General features: G+C 35.5%; 1 protein-coding gene across 1 annotated transcript in view; it reads right to left on the reverse strand.

The window, feature by feature from the left end:
- The window catches only part of PLCL2 (phospholipase C like 2), a 115,052-nt gene that overhangs the window by 39,722 nt on the left and 50,800 nt on the right, over positions 1-24,530 (reverse strand). Inside the window, exons 3-4 of the mRNA XM_067291523.1 lie at positions 8,854-11,340; positions 5,129-5,332 (exon numbers count right to left, since the gene is read on the reverse strand). Coding sequence (XP_067147624.1) covers positions 5,129-5,332; positions 8,854-11,340 — 2,691 coding nt within the window. The remainder of the gene's footprint in view (positions 1-5,128; positions 5,333-8,853; positions 11,341-24,530) is intronic.

A 24,530-nucleotide genomic window follows, 5' to 3' on the forward strand; every position in this document is an offset into this window, starting at 1 on the left:
GGCACCCATGGAGGTGGGCTCCAGAATAGGTGGACTCAGCAATAACATTCTGAACCAACTGGAGAAATTGGAACACTGCTTTCATAGTCTATGTCAATCACATATCCCTCAGAAAAGGTGCCAGGTGGAAAATCTGGACTTTCTTTAGGTGTGCAAAGCAGACAGTGGTCAGATGATATCAGGTGCTTTAAAAACACATGAGATCCAAAGGTTGGGTTCAATTAGAGTAGACTGGTGACCATCCTGACTCAGCCTTCTCTGTAACAATCAGAAATTGAAAATTTAGAACAAAAGAAAGTTACGCAAGAGCTAAAGCAACCCGTGTACTCACTCCTTCTTAGCAGACAAGTTGGTAATTTCCAGTGCCGCATCAAGTATTTTTTTGTTAGCCCAGAAGTATGCAACTTTAAGGATATTCTGTGGAACAAAGGCTTCTTAACCTGCCTAAAAATTCTGGCACATTATAGTGCCTGAGATGAGTTGGAAAAATCTCACTCTACATGTTCTCATTCTATAACACTGAAACCTCTCTTAGGGTATTTGCAAAGTAACCATAACCAAGGACCTGTATCAGCAACAAGGTAACCAATACAGTACAGATTTTATAAGCCAAGCATAACTCAAAACAGATCTGCTAATCATGCTTTTTAGACCCTGTGAAAGAGGCAATGGATGTATTTTTTGCTTCCTACAGCATTATGAGCTTCAGTAAAAGATGTCTGAGGGAAAAGCACATGCCCTACCCAATTCATCTATATGGAAATCAAGATGAGTTTTAAAGGTAAAGAACATCCAGGGTACTGAGCAGTAGCTGAAGTAAGATAGGACTATTAATATTTTGCCAAAATCTTGATAATCTGTCTTTTTTAGACTTTTAATAAGGTCTACTAGTACCAGTCCGGTCTATAACTCTTCAAGGTTTAGTGTCAAACTATCCACTTTCCAACAAGATGGACACATCCCAAGCTCAAAATATAGGCTATCATATTTGGTTTATGTCATTGGCCAAATTTGCAACTGCCTAACATGAAAAGTTAACTTCAACATGATTGCATATGCAATATGCATATAAATTGAGTGAGTAGTTGAAATGAGTCAATGATCAACTAGATAACCTGATGTAAGCTTACCATAGAACTACTAATTACAAGTCATATGGTGAATTCAGGTTTACTGGCACTGGTGTCTTTTAACATCTATCATTTTCATCATCTCACAACCCCAACCGCATTATATACATTCTCATTATATTAAAGCTAGTCATGTCCTTGATCCTACCCCTAGGGCATGTATACAAACTCTATCCATTTTATCTGATTCTATCTGAATCAAATACAGACCTCCTATACCATAGTCTGGACATTTTGCATTGTAACATAACCTCAAAAAAATTATTTTTTTAAAAAAGGACCAACACAAACTGTGACAAAATGGATCTAGCAGTATTATTTAACTGGTATTCAATTACACAACCCTAATTATTGTAGCAGCATCACTTTATCTTCTTTCACACAGATACAGTTCTGTGTTTTCTGTTTTCATTTTACTCTTACAAGTAAACACCTGCTCACAAAGTTCAGAAAACCTCATCCTCATTAGATGGGACACCTCATCCTCCACTAAGGGCTGACAGACAAGTTCTCAGCAATATCTAGCTTCCTTTGTATGATCCTCTAGCATATACTTTGAATTGTTATTATATTCATCACTGAATAATGCTGCAGACTTGGGACAGGATAAATATTTTTCTCCTCTTGCCACAGTACAACTTTTTAAGGTTTGCCTATGGTTTATCTTAAAGGGCATAAGACATTAAAAAAACATGCAATGGTGTGGAAGAGGCACTTGCCTTAACTCCAAGCTTCTGTCTGCAGCACTGATCAGTGATGGGTGTGATGACACCAACAGAGTGCACCAACAGTATCACATAAAGGAAGCTGAAGTTCATGAACAAGAGGGAAAAATAAAACATTGTTAAAAAGTGAAAAAAAGGGTAAAAGAATACTCAGAAGTATGGAGTAGCTAGAGAAAAATAAGCAACTTAAATGTCAGTCTTTCCCCAAACTTCCTCATTACATTTGTTTTTCATTATTCTGAAAAGGTCCACCAACTCCTATAGAATGGATAAAAGCAAAATATCCTTTAGTTTCCTGAGTAAAATTCTAGTTGCAATAATCATGATGGCAAACTACTCCTTAATCTCAGAGATACAATATTTTAACCTGTGAATACTACTACCACTTTTAGTTCCTCCATTAATGTGGTAGTGAATGCTGACAATTAAAAAACATTTTATGTGCTATTTGTCTACAGCAAGTGTAAAAAAAGTATCTAGTGATATTCTAATTAGCTTACAATCACCTGACTCATTCTTTCTTTAAAAAATATATGTGCCAGTGTTATACTAGAAATATTTTCACCTTACCATGTCTCCCTGCAGTACTGCACTCCTTTGTAATTATTACAATACAGACTGACTCCCCCACTGAAAGGTCTTACATCCTTTCTCACTTTATTGAGCAAATATGAGTCCTCTTATCACTCTTGACGTAAACATATTCTGCTGAATAATGAAATACCTTGACTTACTACTACTTTACATGCTTATTGTCATTTTATAAAAAGGAGAGTATTTCTGACAAATAACTTCATTTAGCCAAAAATATCCTGACCCTGAAAAAGTACTTTGAGAACTTCCTTAAGTGTGTCATATTCAGAATGCACACAAAGTAATAACACCCTATGCATTTATGCTAGTAACCAAGGTTTATTCAATAAACATCTAACATAATCTCTATTATTATCATGATTTTAATAGTTATAGCACATGACAGAATGGAAGAACATTGTTAAAACATAATTTTGACCTATTCTGAGTTCAAACCAGCATCAAATAAGACAAGTACATAATCATCATTTTGAAAGTACAACTACCCTATCTTAATTCTGGATCAGGTGTCTAGATATTAAGCTGAATTTTACACCCACCTGCTAATTTATCATGCCGAAAAATCCCCAGACAAACCCTTGAGATAAAGTGTGTTATTTTTGAGGGCTCCCTATATTAATTTGCCCCAAAACACAGAAAAAAAAATACTATTTAAGATAGTATCAGACTCCAAACAACTGCCACTACAGCGAATTTGAATATATAAGCTAAAAAGCTTCATGGCTCTCTCCACCTTGAGGAAAAGATGATATATATATGTCTCCCACTGTTTCTCCATGTGTTCTCAGAAACAAGAGCTATCAGTATGGCTCCCACAGCTGACTACATTTTCCAGTATTCCCTACTGATTTGATTTGTTGAAACTGTCAAATTGGACAGAGCACTGGCAAGACAAAGGTTTCTGAAATTGAAAGGCATCTCATTTTTTTTCATTTATAAGCTTTATTTAACTAAAATAATCATAGTAAAAATGGTTATTTTGACTTATGTTCAATATCATTTAAATCTAGAAGCTTTGATTCATACTATTTGCCTCTGTATGAAATGGAGTCCTTATCCTTTAGGGAAGAGAAAATGGAAAAATGCTTTGAACATGCCATTATATAAACATTCTATTATTTTTAAATACATAATGAAGTATAGATTTCTAAAGCATGCAAATATTCAAATCACGCATAGACTACCAGATTGGGGGTGGGGAGGCAGAGCTATGTGAGAGACAAAGAACAAACCAAATTTGGATTGTGAAGATCTGTGGAGACATGAGTCATCTCTATCAAAAAAAACATGCAAACAAAAAATTTAATCCAGATTTATAGAAAGATTTTGAATATTTGGAAAAGCTGAATAACTAAAAAGCAGCCTAACCACATCAGAACAAACTGCAGGCAGAAACATTGCCCATCGACAAGACAGAACTTCATTATGTATGTTATATGTGCAATCCCAACAATCAAGACTGTCTGTATCCTCATTATACTGATACCCCATAAGCTATCACTAAGAGGATATAACAGTATCATCTTGTTACTGTGCTACCATTTAAATCAAATTCTGTTGTATTTACACCATTCAGCTACATGAGCTCTACCTAAATTGCTGATTATCTATGAGTACTTTTTGGACCTGGTAGAGCATTATTCTAATGCCACTTTTTCTTTAGAAAGCAATTTAATAGATACATATGAAATTAAGTTACTGGTCTCATTTTTTTACCTTCCTTTTTTATTTTTTTCTTTAAATAGCAAGGACCATTTTTAGAACAGTGACTTGATCCTGTCAGTGGTTTCTCATTTTAGCATACAAAACTAATGCAACATTATTCTAGAAGTGTTTACTTATTGTCCAAAGATGTATCAAATTAAAGCAATTATTAAATAAATAAATAAAAGCTCAACTGCTTTGTGCCAGATACTTCAGCTGAAGTAAGGAGGACATTTCAAATCACACTCATCTGCTGGATCTTTTTTCCACATTTTATATTTATACAAGACTGGTATAATTCAGTATATCTCAGTTTATTAGTTCTTCCTTCTTTCTTGTAAACTGTTTAATTTCCAGTTTCTAAAGACACAGTTTACATATTTACTGAAGTATAAGAGCTGGAGTGAACATTAGAGCTAATTGCGGATGCAAAAATGCCTAATTAAATGACAGCTATATGAAAGATAATAGCAAACGAATACAAAAAAGCATGTGCAGACTTCAACACTTCAAGCTGCTTGTAAAACTACAATTCCTAAAAAACAGTTCCTGACATTTTTCTACTCTATGATATAAGTCAAAGCCAAAAGAAATGAGCATCCATAAACTGAAAAACGTAAAGTAGAAAATTAATGTGAGAGGTTTATAGCTATGCAAAAAGTTTCAAGTTACTGCAAAACAGGTAAATTAATATGCCCTCTTCCTGTTACATCCTCTTGATTATAACCACTTTGCCTTCTCAAATGCACAAACACTTAAATATTTGCATGCAGTATATTAATCTCTACATTTTAGCCAATATGAAAACACTATCAGTTGCTGTACATTCATGGGAATGACTTTCAAGTGCATGTAATGATGCATGAAATAGGAAGTCACAGGTTAAAATGACCTTTCAGAACAGGCATGGTACTGTGTATTATAAAAAGAAAGTCTTTCAAATAGCATATAAAGTAACCACAAAGGACTACTCACCATGTCATATGCTGTTACAATCTTTTTCAAGACCTCTGGAACAATCCCTTGGAGCTCCATAGTTGGATACTGATCATTAAGATTCAGTACTATCAAGGGTGTATTATCAGGCCCAACCAAGCGTGTAGACACTGCCAAAATGCACTGCATAAGATTTGCTACAGGAGAGAGGCCACATAATTCTTTGAATGAAACTACTGCATTCTGTAAAAAGGAAAGAAAGAGTTTCCTTTACAGTTAACCATGAATTTTAATTTCCCGTTCTTTCAGGTTAAGACACTCATATTTTACTGTTACAGTTGAGTTATAATGTGGAATTATTGTAGCTTCTCCTTGAAGAACTGGCAAGTTTTCCAAAGCAACCAGTGTTACACATATGTTTGCCATATTTTACCAGAAGTGTTAAAAATTCAAACAGAATTCAACACTTGCTGCAGAAAAATTCTATTTAGAAGGAGGAAGTCTGGTATATATCACTACTAAAATTAACCATGAAAATAAATGAATTCTAAAACCTTTCTGTTTATATATTTTAAAAAATTCCAAAAGACATTTCAAAGTAATTATTAAAATGTCATCAAAAGTAACAAAATTTTAGGTGCTGAATGTCCCAAATAAGCAAAGTGAAGGGGAAGGAGAATTCAGCCCATTTGTAACTTTAAACATACCTGAACTAGTGTCCAGACGTGCTGTGGATCTGCTGGCTCCCATTTGGTGTGATTGACAAATCCAGCACTCCACTACTGATGTCACTCCTATCACAGAATCACACTTAGGTGAATTTTTAAGGTACTTTAATATTAATACCAATTTTGTACCTTTTGCTGTAATTTATTATACTTGTATTTTTTATGCAATATGGTAGAATATAAAACAAGACATTTAAACTTAAAGAAAATTTCCAGTATTATAAATATAATGTGACTCCAAGTAGCCACTGAAATTCCATGATGGGAATGTTCTCACCACTGTAATGAATTTAAGATTTTTGTACCAAGTGGGAGCTGGTGATCTCTGGCAGGTCTGGAATTTGTGTTCCTGTAAGAAACAAAGACAAAAACATGGTATATTTAAGTCACAAATGTGCTCAGTGCTCCTCTCTCTTCTGTCTTACCCAAGCAGCATATCTGACAAGTATTTAGGACATAGATTTTCATTTTTACTAAAACTACTTTCCATCTTGCTGGCATGGTAAAGCTTATTTTTGGACCAGGGTTCTTACAGAGACATAATGCAGCCTTATTGCAAACAGGAATCAAAGATAAAGTATTTTGTTCTCTTTTCACTAGATAAAATGCACAGAACTGACTTCAAAATATCCACATATAGCATATTCATGCAAAGCCATTTGAATACATAAGTTACTACTACAGTCACTTACACTGTACTTTATCTCTAATGAATGTTTAAGAGTCCAGGAAAATGAAAGTACTTGTGGACTATTCCTTAATGACACAACAATTACATATAGTTGAGAAGACAGACATTGGGAAGTCTCTTCAAACTGATTGTGCTTGTGATAGACATTATGGTAAGGCATTATAAACAACAGTTTTACAAAGTAGTAAACCAGGACCCAGGGAATGCACGTGTGAACTAATGGCAGGCAGGACAAAACTACAAGCGTAACTCAGGCCTTCGGGTTTCCAGCCCTGTATCCAGAGTCAATCTTGAGTCACAATGTTGTCAAGCAATTTAAACATGCAGTATCACATCCAGTTGAATCACTGATGTTATACTTTTATCAGTGATGAACATGCAACAATAAGTTATGACATCAGCTTCTGTCATGGTAATATAGTGTATACCAGCGACCGAAGAAAAAAGACTATAAATATACAGCTTTAGAGAAAACATTGAAAAATCTGCTGTGCACTCTCTTATTTCTCTTTTTCCAAACCCCTATTTAAAAAAAAATCTTTGTTCTTTCTGCCTTGTGGTGACATTATGTATATCATAAAAATTATAACAATTTATAATGTAAAGGTTTTGTGACTAAGAAATTAAACAAATTTTAAATTTCCTGACATACATTAGTATATATTTTGACTGGTTTGCTTATTTTTATCAGTTAGCATCACTTAGTTATACAGAGGTTAAATTGTAGAACTTTACTGACATTATATAATGTGCACAAAATTAACACTCCTTCATGTACATAAAATATCTTCTTGGTAGCATTTTGATATATGATAATGATGAATATTGTTGATAGCGTGTCTTTCAAACTGACAGAACAAAATACTTAAAAGGAAATGTCTTCCAATATCTCAAGTCCAAAGAAATCATACTGTAGCACACGTTTTAAATTATATTGATTCTGGAAAACAATGCAGTGCACACAACAAAGAGTAAAGTAGGTACAAACATTGTATGTTTTCACTGTTTCCCTAAATCCTAAATCCAGCTCCTCCTTGAAAGATATCTTAAAAATACAGCACACTCTATATTACAGAATTCTAGCCTTCAATAGATTAACTACAGATAAAGTTCATTCCATATCTAGCTTCTAATGTAAAACACTTTTACCAGTCAAAATATCATCCCCATATTTTAATAACCTTTTAGCATAATAATTTTATATACCAAATGGAAAGGGAGAGGTTCATAATGCTGAACTAATTTCTTCTTTCATAAGCAAAAAAATTAGTTTTAAAACTGTACTGCTATTAAAATCTCTTTAATATAATATTATTCATGAATAAAATTTATCTACACTGATGTGCCTTCAAAATCCAAAATCAAGCCTCAAACACTTCTCTCAACCAGTTTCCACTTAAAGTTACATAAAAGTAAGATGATTTAATAAGTCACTTCTTTTGAAATGACTATACTGAATGTTATTTATCATTGCTAGAATTCTATTAGAAGTTTGTAGGAACTTAAAAGCTTTATGAAATAAAATGTAACTTTACAGCACTCTTCACTCTAATCTAGATCTGAAAGGGTTTATTTACCTGGAATCTTTATTAGAAACTTCAAAAAATGGATTTCCAAGCGAGATCTCTTGAGTTCAACAAAAACAAGCACCTCAGCCTGTATTTCTTCCTGAAATTTAATTTATTTACTATAAATGACCTTTAAGGTAAGGTTATTTCATCCCATCTTAAGTTAATGCCACCTTAGCCCTAACTCCATATATTTCTAACATCCTGCTACAAGGAATAATACTGGAAAGCAAATGAACTCTCTGAAAGTATTGTCTTATACTGGGAATGACTAAAAATAAAACCTCAATGAAACTAGGATGAACATATACTTTTAGGTATAAGGTGTTTTTTAATATGCATTGTTTTATCGACAATGTCTTCCTCCTGCATTTCTATTTAACTTAATTTTCTAAAACTAAAATATAGCCGTACTTTCTTCCAATGTGTATCTAACATTCCTTCAAAGACATACTCCTTCACTGACATAGTTATACATGTATCTAACGTTCCTTTAAGACATTCCTTCACAGACATATTCAACAGGCTTGACTTCTAGCACTACAGTCATATTCCCAGTTCACATCCAACAAACCATGTATATGCACCAAAAGTTACCTCAATAGATGGTATCACCTAAAAGATTGCTCTACTACAATCAGTTCTTAAAGCTGTTTAGCATTACAATCGATTAACATAACTTATAAAGGCAGTAAGACTCTAAACAACATATATTATATGTGCACCAAAATACAAAAATACATACAAGGATTGATAAATTTATCATAAAAACTGTACCTGCATATTTTCTCTCAAATCTGTGGCATCCCGTATAGGTTGGAGAGCATTCTTGAATACTTCATCTATCGTTTTAATCCATAATGTTCTCATAGAGGCATATTCCCTTGATTTCTTGCCCTTCCTCACAGAGAGGCCCCGTTTATGAGGTTTCCCACCACCCCTTCGATTAGTAATGGCCACATGCACAAATAGGGAAGCATGTGCTAAAATTTCTCCAGTTAAAGACTGCAGAGGAACATGTCGATAACCAGTCTGTAGACATTCAAAGGGAATAGTGTATTGCCCAATAAACTCATCCCCAATATAATCATCATCCAGTACTACAAAACGCACCATAGCTAGTTCTGGTAGATTTATTTGAAATTCAAAACTTTCATCAAAAATTGGATTATCTCCATTCTGATGCATAGTTTTTGTCCTTTGTTCTGCACAGTCAGCAGGGATTCCATGTATTTCTACATAGACATAGGGATCCACAACATCACCTTTGGCACCTGATCCTTTGGGTTTAGGGAAGTTCTGCCCACTAATAATTTTAATATGAAGCAGCTGAGGCGAAACTCCAGGCACAGTGTCTTTTGTATTTGCACTAAAGAAGGATACTTCTTCTCTCATGATAGCAGGACGAAGGACATAGCCACAGTTTCCATTTTGTCGAAACCAACCAATGTTAAGATCCATCATTAAGCCAGGTGTTTGAAAGTTCATTGCTACTATCTGACAGCCACACTTCCAAAAATCCTGGGGATTCATATTACTAGAGTCAATCCTCATAGGGCTGGGAAAAACTCTGGCAAGAAAACGTTTATTATAATTTACAAAGTCTCCTGGGTTTTCATTGGCGTATTTACTAGCAAGCACTTCATTAAATGAGCATACTTCCCAGTACTTCTGGAGTTGAAATGAAACTTGAAACTCTTTGAACTGAACTGATTTACATATGCTTACCAACTCAGACAGTTCTTTGCAGAGCTGAAATCGTTTCCCTGTCATAGCATTTTGTTGTTCTACACCCTCTTTCCCCACTCTCTGTGACATTTCTGCTCCTTCGTCTTCATCTGTAACATCTCCCTCTAGCCCAGAACAATTAGAAGAAAGCTTCTTTGCTTTAATTAGTATTTTCCCTTTAAGTGATTCAGGCGATGGAAGATAAGACTCTTCTATGTTTGGAGACTGTGTATGTAGTTTATCCCCCAAAATTTTCTTCATGTGTTGAACCATCACTTTCTGCTGCTTAATAGAACAGTGATTTTCTAAACACAAAATAAGAGGGTATTCTGAAGCGAAAAATGCATACTTGTTAATAATGTCAATCACACTGCGGAAGACAATCTGTGATGTCATTGTATGTCCTGTGTAAATCACAGGCTCATTGTCTGGACCATCCCATACATCCAGTTCAACACTTCGACAACCCATTTTAAGGGCACGAATATAACCTGTGATGTCAGATGGCCCTCGAAATTGATCTTCTATCAAGTATGTATTATGAGATGAATTTATAAAATAATGAGATAAAGGTTGTTTCATATCCTGACAAACTTTTTTGTGTTCTGGATCAAATATGTGGCAGTCTGGTGAAGTAAGGTAATTAGTAAACCCATCTATAGAAAGCCAGCCCTTCTCCTGGCCATCTTTGGCTGGTTCGTATTTCTGAATAATTTCAAGGCTTATTTCTTCTGTGACATGTGCCATACCCTGTTCTGCTTCTAAAAACATCATAAGGCCCTTGGTATCTAGGAATTCTTTATTGCTTGAAAACTGAACCAACAGGAAGTAGATTTCAGGTCGGGTACAAAGCTCGTGAAAAACTTCAATAAACTCTTCCTTTGTTACTTCTGTACCAGTTTTTTCCTTGGATCTATGTAACTCCTTGAATTTCAGTTCAATTTTATTTGTTTTTAAACCAGGATTTAAGTCTTTTATAAACTGTACAGCATTACACAGGGGTATATGTCCCAAATTATCTACATCTGATTCACTGAACATTTGTGAAACCCATGAAGTCCGCATATTATCTTGACTACTTTCTATCATATCTAGAGTATGTTTTCCATAAGAAATCAGGTATCTTAAGCCAGTAACCCAAATATTTGCAATGTCTGCTGAGTTAGCAACAAGATCTAGTGACTCATAGTTGTCTCCATAAATAATTGAAAATGCACAGTCTTCTGATATCTGGTCATATATTCCATTGCTGCGAAAAATATCTGTATTTTTTCCTGTTCTTACTTCTTTGATTGATTTAATGTCAATCTTTGCTTTTTCAGAATCCTTTTTTGAAGGTTCCCAACGCAGAGACTGCATATCTGCATCTAAAAGAAAATATCGGTGATACACCCTAGAGTTGGATCGAATCTTTTTGAGCTCAGAGCCTTCAACCATCGCATTTATACAGTCACTTGCACTGCTGATCTTTTTCTCAGTTGGCATACTGCTAAACGACACAGTCTTTTTCCGTTCTCGCTTTTGTTTCGTACCATCCTGGTAAGTAAGGGGGACAAAAAAGAAAAGAAGTGTCAGTATGATTTTGTTCGACATTGAAATAAGTTTCAACTTATGGCTGAAAGTTCAAAAAAGGAGTTCAAAAGAGCCTAACGTATGCATGATGACAAATAAGACTGAAGTTCTGACATCACAAATGGAAATACTGACCTACTAATAATGGTTTAATAACCGTTCTTTCCCACATAAGTAATGTTTCAGATTTTTTTTTAACATTTTGTATGAACATAAAATAAAACAAAGCAAGTTTGAACTGCTAATGAAATAATAATGTTGTATAAATGCATTTTATTTTATTAGTAATAACCTACCTACAGAGGTAGTGGGTTCTACAGCCAAGATAATAGGAAATAAGCTTTCCTCCGAGTCTGCCTACAGTCATACAGTTATCTGCTGAACTTTGTTGGTACAGAATACAACACTTCAAGACCATGCTGACAGGGTCCTTAGGAATACCAGAGAAACATCAATACACAATTAACTGCATAAAATCCATAGGTCCAAATCCAAGCATACAGACATAATAGCACTTATTATGCATAGCTCCCTTCTCTACTGCACCCATCCACCCCCTTCCCAAATACTGTTCAGAGCATCACTACATTCACCCCACCCACACACTAAAAAAATTTCCATGCTAGTCTTACCAAGATACACTGAAACACAACTGAATGGACTGGAGCAGATAATTCACTCTATATTCTGAATTTCAGGAAACATGACAGTGTGTTGAGAGGGAACAGATTGAGAGGATTACAGTTTAACTGGTTTCAGAAAAGCTGCATATCATTAGAAGGAACTCAAATGGAAAAATGCAAGGCTTGGTCAGGAAGGAAAACAAAAGTAATTTGGTAGAAAACTGGATATATAAGCCATTAAACAAAAAACGTACGTTAAAAAAAGACAATAATGTCATTTAGCTAGCTCCATTTGCCGTTTGTATTAATTCAAACAAATGAAAATGAGTCAATAACAGATCATTAAAGTATAACCAATTTCATGAGAAACAACTGAATTTAAGAAAGTTATGTTCATTTTCATTATCTGCATTTTTGAGATTAAAAAAATTACATTTGATTTTCTTAAAGGGTCATGTGTCTTGAGAAGAAACTTCAGCTGACTCCTAGTTCAAAAGAATGCTTCTCATGAGATAACCTTTTTATATTCAATATCCTTTTTAGAAATGTTCTTCACCTTATATTCCTGAAGCGTTCAAAAAACTGTTTTTTCCAGATTTGTACAAAATGACTCTAACAGTTTTCCATTGAAAGTATGTTCCAATGAAAATCATCATTACTTACATGGTGGGAAATGGTGGGAAAGGGAGGAAAGAAAACTTGACTACTGAAATGTTGAACAGGTATTTAAACAATACCAGGGCATACCTTTAATTCCTCTGAATTAAAACCACAAAATTCTGTTTTTATAATGTAAGCATCCTATTAAGAAAAGATTTCACTGAAAAGAATCATCAGTAGAATCAGTAGGTGTAATGTCTGCAGTTCCATTTTGGGGAAAATTATCAACCATATGATTCCTGCACCTTTCACAACAGCAGAATATGCTTTTGGCAAGGTCTGAAGAATAAAAAATTCCATAGAGGGCTGTTTTGTTTCTAGCTCCAGATCAAACAACTGCAATGGGTATTTCATGGAGTTGTCTCTTGGAAACTAGTTGCATGTCGTCTGGGTGTGAGGATTGCTTTTAGACAACAGCACAAATTTTGTTAATTGCAAAAAATCATTTAAAAATGTGATTTTTATTTACAAAGATTTTTTGTTTTATTTTAAACCTGGTTTCTTGTCTGCTTACCTGTCTACATCTCTTAACTTGCAAGAGTGGCAAAATACAGCCCCACAGAAATGAGCAATGAAGTTCCCATCCAGTACTTTAGGCCTTTGAATAAAGTGTGCTGAAACTGAAACAGCTTAATGCTCCAGATTTCTCACTCACCAGTCTAGGAGAGGAATATGGTCCTTGAAATCTTCAGTGAGAGATAGATGACGGAGAACCTCCCAGTACCAGAACTGTCAAGGCCAGGGGAGCAATACCTTGCCTGACCATGATCAGTATTTTCAAAATAGAAGGAAGGTCTATGCTTTTCTCTCTGATCAGGACCATATCTGATTGAAGACACCAAATGGCAAGGGAGAAAAAAAAATCTGCCACTTCTTGATGCCATCTGATGCATATAGGTCCATCCCAAGACAACCCCATTTCCAAACATAGCTTCCTAACGACTAAATTGGAGTTTGCACTTGTGGATTAGAGGAATAATGCAATCTACCATCTGCCAGACTATTTTGCTTGCCTGCCAGATGAATTCAAAGCCAGTTCAACAGTTTTCTAGATCTCTGCAGGGCGCGCGGATTTCTCAACTATTTGCTTTTTCATGTAAAGCCTGCTGGCAGTGCTGACATTACTATCTGAATGTGATGACCCTGAAGACAAAATACTCTACAGATCTTATCACAGCTCTGAGTTTCAGGAGACTGATCATAAGCTTTTGCTTCTCCAGAGATCAATGATCCTGAGCTACCAGACTGCTTCTGCGAGTCCCCATCCCAAGTGACACGTCTGTCAGAACAGAATGCAGAATCTGTGTAAATAAAAACTGAAAGGATGTTTTCCCAAAGACACTGGCTGGAATCATCCCCCAAATAAGTGACTGTCTGACCAGAAAAGAAATTCTCACTCATAAGCTGAAAATATAATTGGTTAGGGTGTGCATAGACTATATAAAGCCAGGCTTGTAAGCCTCAAAAATATAGTCGGGCATGGAGGTGGAGGAAGATATATACTGCTATATGACCTAGACTACTTCATCCTGAAAGTGGGGTGGCATTCATGAACTGGATCAGGTCTCTCATGGCCTTAAGTCCACCCTAAGTCAAAAAGGCTGACAGACCAGAGAACTCTGTGTATCTGAAAGAACACAGGAGTGACTTCTGCGCATTCAGGATGAGACTTACAGTGCTCTCTGTGTTGTTCAAGATGCTTGAAGTGAGACTGGCTCTACAGTGTGGAAGCATAATGCTGTCCCTTGTAAAAACTACAATTTTTGAGATGAAACAACTTTCAGAGTCCTTCCAGGATCTCTCACACAATGAAGACCACATAAATGTTTAGATTATAAAAGGTAGCGTCACCACAAAGCAGGACTTTAACTAAAGACTGCATATCCTTCAGAAGGCTTTAACACTGAAATCAGAAGGACTACCTCATCAACACAGTCCTTAAAACCATGCCGGCCACATCCAGTGTCACCTGCAAAGAGTTCTGAGAAACAGACCAACCAATGGGTAAAAATGTTGCGAAATATTTGCTGGTATCTGTTATGAATGACAATGCACAGAGCTTAGTTCATCCAGGAGTTCATCCAACTCAAATATCTAGTAGTTTAAAAAGCAGAAGAAATCCCAGCTGACATCTATTGCACTTAGAGACAACCGAAAAAAAAGGCAAGCACAAAAGAGTACACAAGGGTCTCTCCATGGCAACTTTTTTTTTTTTTTTAAATTCCTTTCAAGGCAGGAACAAAGAAGTGATTATATGACTAAGACAGCACTATTATACAAAAAAGAATTCTGGAGACAAGGAAGAGTCTGGAGTCAGAAGCTGAGAGATGTACATCTTTCCTGAATGGCAACTGGATGAAAGCTTTTAATATATGCAATTTTGTGATAAAATTAATTAAAGAGAAGTTCTAATAACCACAGATACTGCTGGGACAGCGGCGCAGAAAGAGATTACATAATGTAATAGAACAGGAAGATAGAGGAAACAGTGACTAGCACAGGGTTTGTAAACATCTGCTAAACAGAAAGATGAAGAGTGATCTCACAGGCAACAGGTCATTTACTAATTGTAAATGGCTGAATGAATAATGCCCCAAAAGATATTGTGGGGAAAGCAGTACTTTGAAAAGTATTCATTCCCTTTTTTAACGAAAAAGTTTAGGTATTGCTCAATATAACAGAATTTAAAACACTTTGGAATAGAATTTACAAACCCAAGACAGGGGCTACCATCCACATGCAAGTGGGAAGTTAGGAGACAACAACCAGGACTCAAAATAAGCATTACACTGTGCAGAATGATCCTTACATCAGGCAGGGCTAACTTCTGACAAGGGTGCCTGCTACCCTGTCTCTCTCCAGGACTAAAGCAGCTACCTACAGCTTTGATGTGGAAGCTATGGTAAATGGGATTTGAAGATTAATGCCTCTTTCTGCAATTAGCCCACTAAGGTACTCCTTTGGGGACAGAGGACTTTCCTTTACAAAGGAAAGACAATAGTAGCAAGAGGAAGTGGCAGAATGACACATCTTTAGGGCACTCATCCTGGAAGTGAAAGTCCCTGATGTCAATAGTCTACAAAAATTTAATCTGGTGACTCCTAATGCAGAATGTACAAGCAGTCCACTGAGCAGGGACCACAACATTGAATTTCGTCTCAAGGGAATGCCTACCTCCCTAGGTGACAGATCACGTTGTTTCTTGCTTCTGCTCTGTCTAATCATACAAAACTTCTACTCGTGGCTGTATATCAAAGGTCCAACAGAAAGCATGGAAGGCAGCTCTTGAGAATATCTGCCCAGTACAGGAAGAGCTGTGACTTTGAAGACCCTCAGGCAGAAGGACTAGAACTCAGTCACCTGCTCAGGAGGCGAGTTGCTCAGGCAACTACATAAAAATTTGAGCACAAGAACTACCCTCCTACTCCCAGCACCCCACTGCAGGCTTTTTGACTGAAAGTGGCTGTGCTTTGCTTTGCCCATGCGTGGTAAGAGTACTGAGAGCATGCTGACGGGACAGTGTCTTCAGGAACCGCAGTTGCAGGAACACCGAGGTAAGGAATCCCAGTGGGCTCACAAACCCGAGAGCTGCTGCGCCATGCAGCCTCACGGAGATGGTGATGCCCATACATATAAGCAGTTACAAGACTGCACTCATTTAAAGTGTGTCGAGAGCTTTTACATGAATCTAATTTTTTGCATGTAAATTCTGAATGAAGTGAATTGTTTGTGATCTAAGCCTCGGTGATACGGCAATACTCTGAAGAATTACTGGTGACTATGTGAGAAAACTGGCCGTAGCTAATTAATCATTAATTGTTAATTTAAAAAAATAATAAAAATAATAAAAATTAAGTAAAAATAACAGTTAATTAATTTTCTAAAATCACAGTATTATTTAATGTCATCTAACATAAAAGTTAGGTTGTAGAAATAACCTAATGTACATCTGTACCCAACAGTTTCAATACAATTCATTACTTTATTATAGGAACAGAGAATCTAATGATCTTCATGATGAACATACAGTCAGCTACACTTCTGACACTTTATGCTACTCATTGATGACTTACATTTACAGCTTATGTGACGCTTAAGTGGACCATTTTAGCATGAAAACTGCCTGTCTTCCTCAAATGCAATTCAGCAGCAATTACAAAATCACCTGGTTACCAACATGATGTATAACATAAGCCTATTTCAGGAAGTGGTTAGTTTAAAAAAATTAGAAGCTTCATTTATTTAATTAAGATTATAAAGCATTTTTCTTCAGAACCCTGCAAAACAAAAAACTCCAAATTTTATACATTTTCTTTATATTTAAGCTTGCATCTTCGTATGTCTACATACAGTTAGATCTATTGAAAGGCAAACCCACAAATATTTAATGCAATATCTGAAGACATTTAATTTCTAAATTCATTCTAATAAAAATACTATTATATCAGTAATTTTTAAATAAGGTTTCAGAGATACAAATACAGACATACATAAGTGAATCAGTTACAAATAAAACTCAGCACCATATTATCCTTATATTTATACATATCTCCACAGCAAAAATATCTAGGCTTTTCTTTGAAAAAAATTGTGATGTAGTGATAAAAAGTGATGTAGCAATAATAAGTAGGACCACTTATTTTTTCAAACAAAAAAATCAAATTCATCAGTAGGTACAGTTGCCAACTCATTTCAGAACATAATATTGAGCATTATAAAAGAAACTAAGGCAGACTTTGTGCAAGAGAGTCAGTAGAAAAAAAGAAAGCAAAACAGCAGATAATTAAAATTGGCAACTTTATATCTTTGTTACACAATATTTAACACTCATTTCAAAATTTACTGAAGTTACATACAGTTAAAGGGAGAGAGAGATCTGTATTTTCTCACTCCAGATGTGAAATACTTATTAGAAGTACTTATGCAAAGGTAAGTTTATCTTGTTCAAGTCTATGGGACTATTAAATATTTTTACCTCACATTAACACTCACATGACATAGTAGGCCAATAACATTCCCCTGAAAATATCTCATCTACTATCTGAAGTACCAACTATATCTACAAATATCTACATAAAGAGGATGCAGAAAAAAAAGAGATTTTAATTTAAAATTACAGTTAAACTGTTTTGGTTCCAAATTACAGTGTTGTTCATTATTGGTTTGACATTCTGGCTCTGATGATGGCAATGAGGTTAGCATGGCATTCTATCTTTTCACAATGAAAAGTACATACAATCAGTCCTTCCTTTTATTGCTGATTATATAACTAAAAACACAGGAAATTCTGTTAGAAAATGATGAAGCTTAGCATCACACATATTCTGCCATACATATTAATGGAATGGGACTAAATGAAGTGGTAAGTTAATTTTAACAGTATATCAAAAAAGCATACAAAAACAAGTCAATTCATTCTTTTAAACTATATTTTAATTTAAAAATATGAAAGCAGCACACCTTCCAAATATGTTGTTTGCATGCTGGTACACACTAAAAGTTGAGTCATCATGAGTTCTACAGTGTAAAGGACATATTTGCTCAGTTTTGCTGAAACAACACATCTATTTTGAGGCACTAATTAAAACCTTTTTGGCATTTACCAACATATATGTAACTAAATATAACTTCCATGTACAGATATGTGCATGTATACACATGTGTATGTGTTTTATATGTTCTGTATATGAAATTTACAAAAATGCAATTTTAATAAACATGTGCTAAGTCTTTTGATAGTCTTTTTTATATTTGATCATACAACTTGTGTTTTTAAGTTCTGGTTCACACCAATAAATTTAGAAATTTCTTAAAGTAAAAATAAAGGCTAAGATAAATTAGATAAAGATGGAAAGCTATACTCTAAACCCTAACTCAGCTGAGACCAGAATCTTTGATCAGGCTCAGGAGATCTTCCCTTAAGTCTGTAAGACTACTGCATATTTAGTATTATTTTCAAGCTGCATCCTCAGAAAGACTCTGGTTTTCTCATTCCATTTTGCCTTAAGAAAAGAGAGAGCCATAGACTCAGCTGTGGGAAAGGGAAAGGCATTTCACCATTAGGAGCCATGCTTTTAACATCCAGTAGGCCAACGTCCTTCATCTACCCTCTCTCAGCACAATTTTTCTAGACTCAAGAACTCACAGAGCAGGCGAATCTGACAGTCCCCACTCAGCCTCTCTCCTGTACAGCAGCATGTCCAAATTTCTAAATTTCTTCTAGCCAGGGCCTTTTACGTTGTGACTACTAGGAGATTCATACTAACAGTGACCCAAATTCACTAAAAAGCATGTACTTTATAACTCTTCCTGGGAACACAACTGTCTGAAGCTTACAAAGCATGTGAAAATCTAAAAGAGATTAAACTTTCCCAGTAGTTAGCAGTACAGCTGACAGAATCTCAAACACTTCATAAGCGGCATATATTAAATCATATCATGTACTATTGTTTCTGAATTGAACTGTAGCTACCTTTTAATGGCACACAGCATTAACCAGTTGTATTTAAGACAAAAGTAAAGAGTGTTCAACAGAAATAACAGCATTTTCAGGGAGACAAAACATCAACTTTGGACCTTGAAAATACAGGACCTCCAGCTGTTTGTGAATCACTACATTTGAGCTCAGCGTTTAAATATTTTTCCAAACTTGTACTCATGGCATATCTGCTGTTTGCAGGAGTCTTAAGAGAACCATATTTTTCCAATGTTGTACATAACAATGAGGGGGAAAGGAAAGAAAAATATGAAGATTAGCTGCACAAGTAACAATTTATTATTTTTTGTCATCTATTACAATAGGAATTCTATTATTAAAGAGATAAGTAAACAGGGGCAAGTCTTGGTTCAGTCCTTAGCCAGTAAAAATGATCTATATTACTTCAAATCAGTTAACCATATGGTTCATGATACAGCTAAGCCAACAGCTCATCACCAGTGGGAGGGGACGTTTATAGCCCCCTCAACTGCCTCTTCAAACCCCAGCTCATTTTCTCTCCCATCTCTCTCTCTCTCATCCTGTCCCAGCTTCATCTTCCTTCTCGCCCTACCCAGGTCTTTATGCCAGCATGAGCACCTGTCCGATCAGGGAATTAATTCAACTCACTAATCCAGGAAAAGAAAAAAAAATTCCTTTTTTTGCTGGATTAGTTTTCTGCCATTTTAGTGAGCTGAAACAATTTGCCATGTGATCAGGTTAGTATCAGAGTTGGCTCAAAATAACCACCAAAACCAGGGAAGTGATTAAAAACAGGAGGAAAGAACAGAAAGACTTACTTTTAAAACAAAATTAATTAATTTAAAATTAATGCAGTTGAAACTGTTCTGTTGAAATCAGACCCTACAAGACTTGACAACAAAACTTTACATCATGAAGGAAAACAAAGTCTCTCATCTTGGTCCACCTCACAGCATGTACATCAAGACTTTCGCAAACATGTTAAAGGCAAGGCATAAGAAAGAGCTGCAACACCAGAATATAATAAAACTAAGGTTCTCAGGATGCTCTATGGCTCATCTAGTTCTGTGTCACTTGAAGAAAAGAGGAGACCAGAAAAATTATGATTATATTGTATGAGTTTCCTAGTCTGGAGAGAGAGGGAGAGAGGGAGAGAGATCGCTACTACGCTACCTACTAGAAAGCGCAGAGAAGAAGGGTAGCCTGTATTGCCCTAGTTTCTCTTAGGGCAGACAATTTAACTCAGTTAAAGACTGACTCTGATGAGCAGGGACATAACAGGATATGCTTTTGCAAATAAAGTCTAGCCTAAGGATTTTTGTAGAACTTCTTACAGAAGAGCTTGTTAATAATTTGACTGGTTTCTCAAATGTATACAAAACCTTTTTCCTTTTCTTTTTGGATATGTTTTTTGTGGTGCTGCCTTATGCCCCCTTAGGTCCTTCAAGGTTCAGCTACTCCCCATTTGGCCACAAGGGAGCCTCCCGCGAGAGCTGTGCTGCGGAGGCAGACGCTTCTGCCGCAGAGAACCCCAGCACACACACAGGTGGGCGCACACGAGCGCGCTCGCTCTCAGTTCTTAAAGTTCACCTGAGCTGAGCAAGACAAAAGAACAACCTAACTCCAACGGTAAAACCAGCTGAAGTAGCATGAACGCATTTCATGTCTTAAAACGTTTACTCTATTATCCTGATAACTGCTAGTGTTTGCAAATCATATCGATAGGATGATTCTATATCTGTATGTACAGAACTAAAAGGGAATTTACAGTTTACCTTTCATATGTCCTTCAAGTAAATGACAGAAAAGTGACTACTCTGAGCACTCCTGTTTTACTCGATTTTCAACAGGTGTTCTGAAGCTTTAATTCAAGCTTTGGTTTTAATCATTACAGAGCCCACATACCAAAAGAGTTTAGCCACCTCTTCACAGGGCCAAGTATTTAATGGTAAAACGCATGCCTTATCTTTTGAAGATCCATCATTAAAAACAAAACATTAAATCACAGAGGTATTTCACTATATATTTATAATAATCCATCACACACAAAGCCATTCCATAAATCCATCCCGTAGGTTTCTCCAAAGAAAGTAAACAATTGCTTATTAAGTAAATATTGCTTATTCTGCTGAAAGCAAGGAAGTTGTGACTACTCATACTAAGTTTGATTTTAACTTTTAGAATTTCTGAATTATAAAAACCATCTATAATAATTAAGTCCTCTTCATTCTCCAGTCTGATACTGCTACGTAGGGCAGCCAGCAACTACTGTAGCTCACAGAAATGTGAGCTATGTTTATTAAAGCAATATACATGATGAGAGAACTTAATAATATCATATCTGAAAATTAAACTATGGTAATAAAAATGACATTTAAACACCACTGAGGTATTCTTTCATATGTAAGTCTATCTAAGTGCATCCTTATAGATGTTAAAATAAAGGAGCATTTAGTTTCAGAGACTAACATGATATAGATGAGAAGGGGAAAGGGAAGAAGAAAAGTTTGATCTCAGAAGAAAATAAATATGTAGCATCTTAGAAAACTGCCTACACTGCTATAAGCACTGAGAGAGCCAAAGACTTAGTTATGTTTGGCATGAAAGTCTACATTTCAAATTTTATTGAGGCAATTACAGTTCAGGCTTCTGGGTAGGATTACCAGTGGAGCAACCAAGGTTTCTGGTTTTCACACAAATCCAATAAAAGAAGAACATGCACATTTCAGATCCAAGTAAGCTACATTTTAACAAGATTCATAGAGTTAAACTGCAGTAATCATTTGTGAAAACCAGGAGATTCTATGCACAGTTCCGTCTTAAACTATGATACTGAGGAAACCCTGTTGCCAAAAAATTGTTAAGAAATTATTTAATGGAGTGAAAAGGATGATAATCCTAGATCAATAATTAGAAGGTAATTCAGTCTCCTAATTCTCACCTACTATGAAATTATGTTTAAAATATGGCAAACAGACCATTTGAACTACTACAGAAAAACTGATGTTCACTATTAGCATCATTTTTTCAGCCATTGATCACTGGAAAAAGGAATAATGTTTTAATATGCTTTTAAGATTAACTGAAGATGACAAAATTGACACTGTGGATGGAGATACTGAAAGATTCTAAAAAGCAAGTTATCTCAACAGGCTTCAGTAAGGCTCATGAATGAAGCTTGAGTCTTTGTTGTCATCCTTAAAAACAGCAAAACGCTCTTTCTGCATGCATACACAAGTATTTAAACTCTATCTAAAGTAATTTTCATTTTCACTTCTTCAATAGAATGCTTTAAATACATAAATATTATAGCTAAGATAAATCTTGTTGATAAGTCTTGATTAAAATGTTCATAAAAATGTAATATGCAGAATACTACAGCAATCATTCTAAGGATGAATCTCAGATTTTTTTCAAGTATTCATAGCTCCAAGTCAGTTTTGCTGTTAGGAAGCATAGCATTATCCCATTTCTTGTTTCAGGCATAAGCAACAATATGCCTGAATTGGCAAAGTAAGTAACTTTCGTAATACAGCTGTCAGGCTTCACAGTTCAAAGCAAAACTCAGTATGTGGATGACTTACAAAGATAACACAATAATTGCATTTAAAATTTTTGTAAATATAAATTGTTTTATGAAATCTAGAAACAATTCTGAGCTATCTTCTCATTTAATATTGATTAAGGTGATTTTAAAGAGAGAAAATCCATATGTAAATAATTATCGACAGATGGAAAACACTTTCTTGAATCAGAGTGAAAATAATACTGCCAGACATGCATCAGTAAAGTAATAAAATTTAGAATACTATTTTGTGTTTTGTCTTGAATCTGGAAATAGTGAAAAAAAATAGAACATCTGATCAGGACTTAAACAACTGAAGTCCTGTTTCTCTGAACAGTGACCAAGGGCATCTGTTAGCATTTGGCACAATGGTCCTGGATTTTCCAGAAAACTTTTCAGATCGTTCAGCATATGCTGTCTGTGGGGTTAAAGACCTAACCTTCTCACAGAAAACACGGATTCATTTCAAGATCTCCAAATGAAACATTTTTTCAAAAGAAAATAAAGACTCTTCAATTCTCCTTAGAAGATCTACATATAAACTATCTAAGAGTCACTTGCACTGCAAATGATCACACAGCTGTTCAGTGATCTCTGCTTCAGAACCAAGTTGTAATTTCAGATGCAGCCCATGCTCTGCAGACAGCTGCTTTTCCTCTCCCTTCGCTGCTCCTCTTCAGCACCAAGAGGAAAAAGAATTTAGCAGCAGGACCAGCAGGAGGCGAGCCTGAGCACTGGCCCGAGCCCCTGTATCCTTTCCAACTCCTGTTGGGAAAGCCTTCCCAGCAGCTTTTCCAAAGCTTTCCACATACATGGTTTTTACCAACTGTCCTACCTATCACTCCCAGACACCATCCTAGCTGATTCAGACACACAAGCCAATTTCTATGCACATTTGTGCAAACACAGTGTGTTGACCGTAAGTTAAAGATTATTGTTTCCATATTTCTGTATTCCAATAAGCAAAGCAGCATTAAATGAGGCCACAGAAAATTTGACCATGGTGTAGAAAAACAAGTCTCACTGAAGGTGGTTTGAAGAATGAAGATGGTGGTGGCAGTCCTCTGTTCACAAGATAAGGAAACCGCTAACCTGCCAACCTCTCCGTCTTTACCTTGGAGAATCCCCTCTAGAGCAACCCAATCTACAGCTTTCATTGCAAATTAAACTATTTCTGAAGAGTGAGTTTTAATTATTAAGAAAAAAAGTAATATAATTGTATGTGTTTGCATATGTGGTTTATTTCACACATTTCAGAATTTTAAATGGTAGAACTGAAAAACACAAGTAATGAATCATTCTGAGGGATCATGCTGAAGGACTTTTTCAAAGCCAAGAGGGAAATTATTTTCAATGAAAATTAGGGCACTAAACCCTTCTGCACCTATAAAAAAAAAACCCCTTCCTTTAGATATAACAACAGATACAGACACAGATGTATGCAGTTTCCTTTGAACTCAGAAATAAAGGAGGAGTACAAGCTAATTACAATTAACCTTACTCAGTTTCATTTTATGAATATTAAAACTCTGTTTCTTGAAGTTTTTATAGTCTGCATGTCACCCAGAGCTAAGAAAGACAAGAGGATAAACTATCTGACAAAATGGAACTTGTGAACTGTGCGTCTTAAAGTGTGCCATCACAGTTACATGTTCCAGTGATGCCATTTAAGTTACTTAAATTTAAATAATAAAAAATAATTAGTAAGGAAAAGGACACTTTACTCCATGCTGGTAAGATTTATGTTCTTCAGCGCTGCAAATGCAGTTAACAAATGAAAATTATTGCTTTTGTTGTAAATGACTAATTTAGCCATAAAACAGAAAAGTACATCGCCTCTCCTTTAGCG

Source organism: Apteryx mantelli, chromosome 2 (assembly GCF_036417845.1).
Source record: "Apteryx mantelli isolate bAptMan1 chromosome 2, bAptMan1.hap1, whole genome shotgun sequence".
In the NCBI taxonomy this organism is placed as follows: Eukaryota; Metazoa; Chordata; class Aves; order Apterygiformes; family Apterygidae; genus Apteryx; species Apteryx mantelli.